This window comes from Micromys minutus, assembly GCF_963924665.1.
Source record: "Micromys minutus genome assembly, chromosome: 9".
Classification (NCBI taxonomy): Eukaryota; Metazoa; Chordata; class Mammalia; order Rodentia; family Muridae; genus Micromys; species Micromys minutus.
The window spans coordinates 19941370-19953732 of NC_137978.1; the positions used below are offsets into that span (position 1 = coordinate 19941370).

The following is a 12363-nucleotide window of genomic DNA, read 5'->3' on the forward strand; positions in this document are numbered from 1 at the left end:
ATTGAGCTAATATTTATTGTAATGATCTTGGTATCATCCTGCCTTAAGTCTTTCCAAACAATAAATGACTGAAGACAAGCATCATTCACAAGGATAAAGAATACTGTGCGTTTTTGAGGTAGAATCCTTCCCCCAGGGCCCACTGATAGAAACATAACCCACCCAAATAGGAGTAGCTTACCCATTTTAAAACATTAAGTATTTTCAAAAGGTAGAATTATCAAAACAAACATTTCAGCCAGGAAAGCCAATAAACTGTTACCTACAAACAATCTCACCTATAAGATTTTTATCAAATCAATAGTGACTTAAGTGAATGGCATTCAGTCGACCTGGTGAATTAAGAACAATGCTGGCCAGAGTGCGTGCGCTGACTAAGCAGTCAGTGCTCCCTCAGAGGACCCGTGGTTGGTTCCAAGCACCAGCATGGTGGTGCACCATTATCTGTAACCCAGCTCCAGTGGTTTTGATCCCCTCTTCTGACACCATGTATGCGTGTGGTACAAACAAATACAGGAAGAGGACGTGCTCACATACATGAATAAGTCAACTGTAAAGTTGTGGTTACTGCTGTGTATGGTGGGACAGACCAGTAGTCTGAAAGGGTGGAGAGGCTGGGGCAGGAGGGTCACTTGATTCTAGAAGTTTGAGAACAGCCTGGGCAACACAGCAAGGACCTTGCTTTAAACAAAAGAAAATCTCTCTTACTCTCCCTCCCTCTAACTCCCTCCTTCTGTCTCCTCTTCACTCTTTCCTCTCTCCCTGCCTCTTCTTCCCTTTCTGCTCTCTCCATGCATCATCCTCTCCCCACACCTCTCAGAGTGTGTGTGCGTGTGCATGGACAAACACAAGCACTCGAGCACACACACACACACACACACACACACACACACACACACACACCACCACCACCACCACCACCACCACCACTACCACCACCACCATCACCACCACCAATGCCAAATACCTTGGTATACAAGATATATAATATGAATAGCTAAAGAGAATGAAAAAGACAGGAAGGGAAAGAATGGCTTGAGTAACAAGCAACATGAATCTCCCTAATTGCTTATTATGTTTGCTATCCTTTCCTGTTACATACTTGACTCATGCCTATATTATATACTGAATTTTTCTAAAGGTGCTGAGTTGGTTATACTGTATTTATCTTTCTTTGACAACTTGACAATATACTCATAAAATAAAATTTCAAAAATTAAAAAACAGAACCCTACTAAACCCCAAAGCATACATTGCACCACACACAATAATAGTGGGAGACTTCAATACCCCACTCTCATCAATGGACTGATCATGGAAGCAAAAATTGAACAGAGACACCGTGAAACTAGCAGAGGTTATGAACCAATTGGAATTAACAGACATCTACAGAATATTTCATCCTAAAACAAAAACTACATTTTCTTCTCAGCACCTCACAGCACCTTCTCCAAAACTGACCATATAGTTGGTCAGAAAACAGACCTCAACAGATACAAGAAGATCAAAATACTCCTATGCATCCTATCAGATCACCATGGTCTAAGGCTGGTCTTTAATAACAACAAAAACAATAAAAAGCCCACATACACATGGAAGCTGAACACTGTGCTACTCAATGGTCAAGAAAGAAATAAAGAAGGAAATAAAAGATTTTTTAGAACTTAACGAATATGAAAGCACAACATACTCAAACTTATGGGATGAAATGAAGGTACTAAGAGGAAAACTAATAGCTCTGAGTGCCTCCAAAAAGAAACTGGAGAGAGCATACACTAGCAGATTGACAGCACAGCTGAAAGCTCTAGAACAAAAAGAACCAGAGAAACCCAAGAGGAGTAGATGGCAGGAAATAATCAAACTCAGAGCAGAAATCAACAAAGTAGAAAAAATAAAGGACCATATAAAGAATCAATAAAAGTAGGAGCTGGTTCTTTGAGAAAATTGACAAGATTGATAAACCCTTAGCCAGACTAACTAGAGGGCAAAAAGAGTTTCCAAATTAACAAAATTGGAAATGAAAAGGGAGACATAGTAACAGAAAATGAGGAAATCCAAGAAATCATCAGATCCTACCACAAAAGCCTGTATCCAACAAAACTGAAAAATCTAGAGGAAATGGACAAATTTCTAGACAGATACCAGATACCAAAGTTAAATCAGGACCAGATAAACCATCTAAACAGTAACATAACACCTAAAGAAATAGAAGCAATCATCAAAAGCTTCCCAAGCAAAAAAAGCACAGGACCAAATAGTTTCAGTGCAGAATTCTATCAGACTATTATAGAAGACTGAATTCCAATACTTTCCAAACTATTCCACAAAATAGAAACAAATAGAACATTAGACAACTCGTTCTTCAAAGCCACAATTATGCTCATACCCAAACCACACAAAGACCCTACAAAGAAAGAGAAATTCAGACCAATTTCCCTCATGAACATGAATGCAAAAATACTCAATAAAATTCTTGCAAACTGAATACAAGAACACATCAAAACAATCATTATACATGATCAAGTAGATTTCATCCTAGGGATGCGGGGATGGTTCAATATATGGAAATCCATCAACTTAATCCACCACAAAAACAAATTCAAAGAAAAAAGTACAAGATCATCTCACTAGATGCTGAGAAATCATTTGACAAAATTGAAGACCCCTTCATGTTAAAAAAGTTGGAAAGATCAGGAATCCAAGGCCATTACCTAAACATAGTAAAAGCAATATACAGCAAATGGTAGCCAACATCAAACTAAATGGTGAGAAACTTGGAACAATCCCATTAAAATCAGGGCCTAGACAAGGCTGCCTACTCTTCCTCTACCTATTCAAAATAGTACTGGAAGTCTTGGCCAGAGTAATTAGACAAAAAAAAAAAAAAAGAAAAAGAAAAAGAAAAAAAGTCAAAGGGATACAAGTTGGAAAGGAAGAGGTCAAAATATCACTATTTGCTAATGATATGATAGTATACTTAAGTGACCCCAAAAATTCTAGCAGAGAACTTCTACAGCTGACAAACAACTTCAGCAAAAAAGCTGGATATAAAATTAACTTAAACAAATCAGTAGCCTTCCTCTATCAAAGGATAAACATGCTGAGAAAGAAATTAGGGAAAAGACATGCTTCACAATAGTCACAAACAATATGAAATACCTTGGTGTGACCCCCAAATAAGCAAATGAAATATGTATGACAAGAACTTCAAATCTCTGAAGAAGGAAACTGAAGAAGTTCTTAGAAGATAGAAAGATCTCCCATGCTCATGGGAGGATCATCATTGTAAAAATGGCCATCTTACCAAAAGCAATCTACAGATTCAATGCAATCTCGATCAAAATTTTAACTCAATTCTTCATAGAACTGGAAAGAACAATTTGTAAATTCATCTGGAAGATACAAAAATCTTAGGATAGTGAAATCTATTCTCAAAAATAAAAGAACTTCCAGAGGAATGGCCATCAGTGACTTCAAGCTATATTACAAAGCAATTGTAATAAAAACTGCATGTTTTTGGTACAAAGATAGGCAGGTAGATCAACGGAACAGAACTGAAGATCCAGAAATGAACCTACACACTCGATCTTTGACAAAGGAGCTAAAATTTTTCAATGCCAAAAGGACACCTTTTCAATAAATGATGTTGGTTCAACTGGCAGTGAGCATGCAAATGAATGCAAATTAATCCTTTCTTATCTCCTTATACAAGGCTCAAGTCCAACTGGATCAAAGACCCCCACATAAAACCAGGTACACTGAAACTATTAGAAGAGAAAGTTGGGAAGAGCTTAGAACACATAGTCAACAGGGGAAATTTTCCTGAACAGAACACCAATGGTTTGTGCTCTAAGATCAAGAAATGACACATGAGACCTCGTGAAATTACAAAGTTTCTGTAAGGTTAAGGACACTGTCAAGAAGACAAAACAGCAGCCAACAGATTGGGAAAGGATCTTTACCAATCCTCCATCTGATAGGGTTAATATCCAATATATACAAAGAACTCAAGCAATTAGACTCCAGAGAATCAAACAATCCTATTAAAAATGAGGTGCAGAGCTAAACAAAGAATTCTCAATTGAGAAATACTGAATGACCAGGAAGCACCTAAACAAATGCTCAACATCTTTAGTCATCAGGGAAATGCAAATCAAAACAATACTGAGATACTACCTCACACCCATTAGAATGGCTAAGATAAAAAACTCAGATGACAGCACATGCTGGCAAAGATGTGGAAAAAGTGGAACACTCCTCCACTGTTGGTAGAAATGTAAATTGGTACAACCACCTAGGAAATCAGTCTGGCAGTTCCTTAGAAAATTGGACATAGTACTACCTGAGGACCCATCTATGCCAGTCCTGGGCAAATACCCAAAAGAAGCTCCAACATCTAACAAGAACATATGCTCCACCATGTTCATAGCAGCCTTATTTATAATAGCCAGAAGCTGGAAAGAACCCAGATGTCCTTCAACAGAGGAATGGATACAGAAAGTGTGGTACATTTACACAATGGAGTACTACTCAGCTATTAGAAACAATGACTTCATGAATTTCCTAGGCAAATGGATGGAACTAGAGACTATTATCCTGAGTGAGGTAACCCAGTCACAAAAGAATACACATGGTATGTACTCATTGATAAGTGGATACTAGCCCCAGAAAGCTTGGAATACCCAAGAAACAATTCACAGATCTTATGAAGCTCAAAAAGAAGGAAGGCCAAATGGGATGCCTCAGTCCTTCTTAGAAGAGAGAACAAAACACTCATGGGAGGAAATACAAGGTCAAATAGAGGAACAGAAATTGAAGAAAAAAATCATTCATAGGCTATGTCACCTGGGGATCTACCCCATATGTAGCAACCAAACCCAAGCACTATTGCTGATGCCAAGAAGTGCTTACTGGCAGGAACTAAATAGGGATGCCTCCTCAGGGCCTCTCCCAGAATTATACAGATACAGTTGAGCATGCTTGCAGCTAACCATCGGACTGAACATAGGGACCCCAATGAAGGTGCTAAAAAAAGAACTGAAGGATCTGGAAGGGGTTGCATCCTCATGGGAAGAACAACATTATCAATCAACCAAACACTTCCCAGCTTCCATGGACAATCCTTTGAGCACACATTGAGACAGACCTATGGCTCCAGGTGCATATGTAGCTGAAGATACCAGTGTTGGCATCAATGTGAGAAGAGGCCTTTGGTCCAGGGAGGGCACGTTTTCCCAATGTAGGGGAATGCCAAGGCAATGAGGTGGAAAGGTGATTAGGAGCAAGTGCACCTTCGTGAAGACAAGTAGGGAGGAGGGGAGATAGAAGCTGGCTGGGGGGAGGGGATAACATCTCAAATATAAATACAAAGAACACCTAGTAATTTTTTAAAAAAAAGAATGATGGAAGATTCCATAAAAATAAATTATAAAACAGAATAATAAAACATATCTAAGCAAAAGTACAGCAAGCCCTTTGTTAATGAATATTCAAGCAATCTTACCATTTCATCTTCAGTATCCAATATTTCCTCTAGGTCTGACCGTGAGATGTTCAGGATGGAAGCTGCCAAGGTCTGGGCTTTATGGGTTGAGGTTTTACAAGCATGTCTGCTTTTCTGCATCTTCTTAAGCTCTCTGATTTGATGTCTTGTCCCATGGACATCATTTTGTAACTCATTGACCAAAGCCTAAAACATATTGGAGAGAACATGGGTTCATAAGGAAGTCATAATGAAGACAAAATGGCCCAAACATTAAAATGTGAATGCACTAGCAAATCATTTTATTAAGGCTACTCTTATTTTATTTATTTTTGAAGATAATGGGCTGTTATCTACCCATTGTCACTATGTAATAAAAGCTCTCTTAAATAACCTCTTAACTATCTTTCCTTATTAACCAAAGTCCTCTAAATTCAGTCTTACATATGCTAACTGGTAGTTTGGTTGGTTAAGCTTGTAGCAGGCAGGCAATTTGTAATCATGATAAAGCACAACTGAGCTGATGAGACAGTTCCATTTATCTGTAAACATACTATTTTCCTACTAATTGTAATAAGCTATTGCATATAAAGGCAGACCTATCAGAATTACACCAGAATTTTTAAGAGAGACTCTAAAAGCCAGGAGATCCTTCTCAGACATAATATAGACCCCTTCCCCTCCCAAAAAATCCAAAAATGCCAGCCCAGGCTACTATGTCCAGCAAAACTCACAATAACCATAGATGGAGAGACCAAGGTATTCTAAAACAAAACCAAATTTAAACACTATCTTTCCACTTATCTAGCCCTACAAAGGATAATAGAAGGAAAAATCCAACAAAAAGAAGGAAACTACATCCAAGAAAAAGGAAGAAATTAATCTTTTCACAACAAACCCAAAAGAAGAGAACCACAAACATAATTTCACCCCTAAAACCAAAAATAACAAGCATTGGTCTTAATATCTCTCAACATCAATAGACTCAATTCCTCAATAAAAGATAGGCTAACAGACTGGATACATAAACAGAATCCATCATTTTGCTGCATATAGAAAACACATCTCAGTGACAAAGACAGACACTACCTCAAAGTAAAAAGGCATTACATATTCATTAAAGGAAAAATTCCCCCAAGATGAACTCTCAGTTCTGAACATATATGCCCCAAATGCAAGGGCACACACATTTGTAAAAGAAACGTTACTGAAGCTCAAACCACACACCGAACCTCACATACTAATAGTGGGATATTTCAATACCCAACTCTCACCAATGGACAGATTGTGGGTTTAATTCTTACATATGCTGATGAAAGATGACCACTAAAAAAGTTGCTTCTGTAATATTTTACTAAAACTACATTAGAGGTACTGGGATTAACTCAATGTGACCAAATAGAGTGCTGGTGTGATTGATGCATGCTCAAAAGGTAGGGGTGGGCTGAAAGCACACAGGGAAGCTGAAATTATGTCACAGATGGTTTACAATTTCCCTTGGAGAAACCTATAAATGCTAGTATATGTCACTCCTATAGGAAAACAAGACAAATACCACCTTCTCTGCATGGCCAGAGTTCTGTGTGGTGATACAAGGGTGGCTTTGGGATGCCAAGGCCGGCTGGCCAGGTGTTGGGCTGTTTCAGCACTTTGCTAGTTCAAAGGTTTCAATAAATAACCATCCTCAGCAGCTCCCTGATATAAAGCAAAAAGTAAATTTACCACAACAAAGAGTACAGGTTGCTGCATGTTGGGAGCCATTATTTGGTTCTCTCTTTACTCTTCATCCCAGATACTATCAACTTATACACACACACACACACACACACACACACACACACACATATCAAAATCCAAACAATGTGAAATATGTTTATCCATTGGATTAACAAACACCAATCTGATACTTTACTACAATTTGGTTTTGTAACTATTTTGAAGTTCCAAATTTTCATTTCTATTATTATAAATCAAGTGGACGATCAGCCTTGATGTCATAGTTATATCTTCATTGGCATTTAAAATTATATTTTAGTGAACCACATTATTCTATTAAAATTATATTTGCCTATCGAATACGTTACATTTCTATGGTTTATTAGTTTTTAACTATAATGTTTCATGGGGGAAATTTTTAATGCAGTTGTCCTAGTTAAGTATCTACCAATACCTACATGATAAATAAATGACCACAAACAACTTGGGGAGAAAAGGTCAAAATTCAGGCAGGAACCTGGAGGGCGGAAGGAAAGCAGAAGCCACAGAGGGAGAGTATTTACTGACATGTGCTCATAGGATCCTTATCTTGCTTTCTTATATAACCCAGGTCCACTTGCTTATGGCTGGGTCCACCCAAAGTGAGCTGGATCCTCCCACACCAATTCTCCATCAAGAAAATGCCCCCCCACAGGCTTGCTAACAGATCAAGCTGCTGTGGGCTTTTTCTTTTTCTTTCTTTCTTTCTTTCTTTCTTTCTTTCTTTCTTTCTTTCTTTCTTTCTTTCTTTCTTTCTTTTTAAATCTAGATTGCTTCTTCCCAGATGACACAAGTTGATAAAAATCTAACTAGCTCTGTAGTTGAATTGTAAGTCTTTAAGATGTGTTCTTTTACTATCTTTTACAGTGGAGATGTTCTTTTTGATGTGATTCAGATCAGAGACTTGTAAAATACTATGAGGTGATCTTTCTGCAGGAGACTATGGAGGAGGATACTTGAGAATAACACCCTCAAATGTTATACACATGTTAATCATACAGAAAGGGTGAAAAATGTTTAGAGCACATATACCTCTAACCTATACATTATAATCAATCATGTATCTATTTATTCATTGAGCTATTTTACATTCTTGAGGCATTTTAAAGAAGATGGAGGCATCTGTTCAGTTGGCCCCTAATTGCATTGCCATGTATATCATTAACTGATAATGAATGCTTTTTAGCACTTTTGAGAACAAATTTCTACACAGTATAATACAACATGTCTTGACTGTATAGTTTTATTAATTTTTACTAAATGAGAACTTTTTTGGTTAACCTACACCTAGGCTGAAATATATGGAACTTACTTATGTTATGGTTTGAATGCAAAATGTCCCTCCCAGGTTCATGTAAAATATGAACAGTTGGTGCCCAGCTAGTGTGTTTAGGATGTTGTAGGATCTTTAGGAGCTGTAGCCTAGCTGTTAGAAGCAATCCACTGGTGGTTGTATTTGAAGTTTACAACTTCACTCTAGTCCTCTTGTCTCTTTGGCCCCTGATCCTTGGAGATGCAAGGTGGCTGTTCCTTACCTGTCATCATAGCTATAAAGGAGTGTCATAGCTAAGCCTTACACTGCGATAGAGTTGACTTTAGACTATGAGCCCAAACAAAACCTTCTCTTTTAAGTTGCTTCTTGTCCAGTATATTGTCATAGCATCACATATCTTTATTTAAAAAACTGCATTCATGTCCTTTCCTGGTAAATTCCTTGTCAGTCAGTTTTCTTAGTAGCATTTACCAAAAACTAGAGACAAGCAAACAGACGTTACATTCCCTGTCATACATTCTTTGTATCTGTCACTTACTAGTTAGTGATAGATCCACGGATTAATTTATAGACTCTCTGATCTGTTCTGTTGATTTATGTTCCTTTTATTATGTCAGAATCATGAAGGTTTGAGTATGCTAACTTGTCAATACAGTTTCAAACCAGAAAGTATAATACCTCTCGCCTAAGTCTTCTTGTTCAACATTGCTTTGTTAATCAACATCTTTTATGGTTTTATACACTATTTTACTGAGTATGTTAAATATGAAGGGATTGTTAACAGTGATTGTAGTGAATAAACACACACACAATACACACAGACAGACACTTGGATACTAAGACATTTTAACAATATGAATTCTTCTAACCCATGAGCATAGTTTATTTTTCCATTTATATTTTCCTCAATGTATTTCATCAACTACAAAAATTAACATTAGTTAACAGAAATTCCGTTTTCTTGGTGAAATTTTACTCCTAGTTTTTCTTTTTATCAGTTTTCTGTTATTTTAACTTACCATTCCTCTCATTACTGTTTCAGAAGGTGTGTTGTTAGTGTAGAGAGACAGAATACTATTGAGCTCATTAATTTTGAGGTATAGTTTAGAGTTTTTTCAAGTCTACAGCTGTGCAATCTGCAAACGGAGATAACTGTCCTTTTCCCCCTCATGATTTCTGTAACCTTCATTTCTTTACGCCTTTTATATTGGTCGTGATCTTACAGAAAATGTGTCTCACTATTGAGTATTATGTCAGCTGTAACTTCAGTGCTTTTATTGTACTGAGATCCACTCACTCTATATTTAATATTTTGTTTTCAAACATAAAAATGTGGAATTTTGTGAAATTATTTTTTCTATATCTGCTGGGTAATAATATGTTTTTATTTTGCTAATATAGCATCTCATATGTATTTATTTGCATATTTGAACCATCCACAGACCAAATACCACTTTAACATAGTGTATGATGTTTATACTTTGTTGACAATGTTTGCATCTGTGTTTGAATGATAATGGTATGTAGTTTCCTTCTCTTCCCATGTCTCAGTTAACTTTGCTTTCAGAATAATACCAACCTTGTACATAAAGTTTGGAGATGTTCAGTCCTCTAATTTTTTTGGAAGAGTTCAAAAAGAACTGGCATTGATTCTTCTTAATATTGGACCAAGTACTGGGGAAGCATATGGCACTGGAATTTTGTTTGTTGAGAGGTTTTGATTACTGATTCAATTGCCTTACTTGTTATTCATTTGGATTTGGATTTCTTCATGATTCAGTCTTGGTGGGTATTAGCTTGTTTTTAGGAATTTCCATTTATTATAGCTTATCTAACTTATTATCATATAATTGTTCAGAGTATTCTCTTATGATCTGGATCACATCTTAGTTACCAGCAACGTTTCTGCAGTCAGAGTTATAAAGTCTTTTTATTTTGCTTTCTTTTTTTTTAAACGACTTTATTTTGCAAAACAAAGATAAATGTAAAGATTTTAAACATTTTTTGCTTAAAATTATACATTTTTGTCAGTACTGTTTTTTCAGACATTTAAATAAATTTTACATAAAACCATGTGAATATGTTTTTTAGTCAGTACTTGATTTTTTTCAAGGGCTTGACAGTATGCATTGAAAACGTACTAGTTGCAATAAGCGTAAAGTACATGCAAAACAAAACGCAACATGGGAATAGTCAAAGTCTTCTTGTTTTGTGAATATATGTATATTTTTTGTTTTCTTTACTTCTTGGACTTCATACAGTCTGTGAGTTGTTTCTGGGGGAGTGCAAGCCTCTGGGGTTAGCATCCCAATATCAGAGACTGCATATTATGTCTGTTCTTTTGTGACTGGGTTATCTCACTCAGGATGATCTTCTCTAGATGCAGCCATTTTCTTAAGAATTTGGTTAAGTCATTGTTTCTGGTGGCTGAGTAGTATTCCATTGTGTATATGTACCACAATTTTTGTATCCATTCGTCTTCTGAAGGACATCTGGGTTCTTTCCAGCTTCTGGCTATTATAAATAGAGCCGCTATGAACATTGTGGTGCTTATATTGCTTTCTTAATTAGTCTAGCTGACTAAAGATTTGTCGATTTTAAATTTTAAAACAATAGCTTGTTTCACTGACCTTTGTTTTGCTTTCTATTCCTTTTATCTGATCATTTCTTTCCTAATGTGTAGTATTCTCTTCCTTCTGTTAACTTTGGGCTCAGTCATTGTTTCCCTTGCTCTTTAAGATTTCAAGTTAGACTGTGCACTTGAGGCCCTTTTGTTCACAGCCATAATCAAAACTCAAACCTCATATTTTTGACATTTGCATACATGTGATATATTTTGTTTCTACCTTCATTTGTCTCATTATTTCTTTATTTCTCTCATTTATAATCTGTCCTATTAGCTTTTTGAGATCAAACTGTGCAATTTCCACATTTTCATGAATTTTCTTCCCATTACTGATTTGTATTTTTATACAAATAGGGTTAGAAAATAAGTTTCGTATGACTTCAATCTTTGAATCTTTAAGACTTCTTTTTGTGGCTCCACCTTCTCCTGTTCTGAAGAATGTTCTGCACGTGTCTGCAAGAACAACATGGTCTCTGGTGATGCTCAGTTCTGCTGTTCATGTCTTCTCTGTCCGGGGAGGGTGTACTGTGGAGGGAGCATCATTCTTTTGTGTACTTCCTCTGATGCTCTGAGAATTTCCTCTATAGACTTAGGTGTACTGATTTTTGGTGAACAGATACTTATAACTGTTTTTATCATTTTCTTTTTTTGTGTGTTTATTACTTAAAGTCTACCTTGTTATAAATTCAGCCACCCATGTTCTCTTGTTGTATGTAATATTTTCTCTATCCCTTCCCTTTCAGCTAGATGCACCTCTACAGATAGATTCAGCCTTTTTTATGATTATCTGATTACACTTTTCAAAGAAAGAAACATGTAAGGAAGGAAAACCTATTCAGTCACCAGGTGTCACCTGATCAAAGAGTTTAGTCTACTTACATTGAAAACAAGCATCGTCAGGTTCTGTGCTAACTGTTTACGTTTTGCTAATTGTTTTCTGATGATGTGTTCTGCCATTTTTCTATTCTTTCCTCCATTCTTGGTGTGTTCCTTTGGTGACTTTTTATTGTTGTTTGGTATACTTTGAGGCCTTCATCTGTGACTTTTAGAACCTTTGTCACCATCTGTGGCTTTCATAAAATGTCTTGTAATTGTAGTTTCCTCTTTCCGTCTGTTCACAGAAATGTGATAATGATTACATTTTCAGGACACTTCTCTCCTTGCATGTAGAGTGGACATTATGATTTATCAATAATTTTATACTGTATAACCAACATCAAACTTTTG

The 12363-nt window shown here is 36.5% G+C and overlaps 1 protein-coding gene across 1 annotated transcript in view; it reads right to left on the reverse strand.

Moving 5' to 3' along the window:
- Nucleotides 1–12363, reverse strand: part of CNTLN (centlein) — a gene marked incomplete at its 5' end in the record, with an annotated part of 250033 nt that overhangs the window by 14777 nt on the left and 222893 nt on the right. The window contains one exon of the mRNA XM_080921559.1: nucleotides 5504–5689. Coding sequence (XP_080777685.1) covers nucleotides 5504–5689 — 186 coding nt within the window. The remainder of the gene's footprint in view (nucleotides 1–5503; nucleotides 5690–12363) is intronic.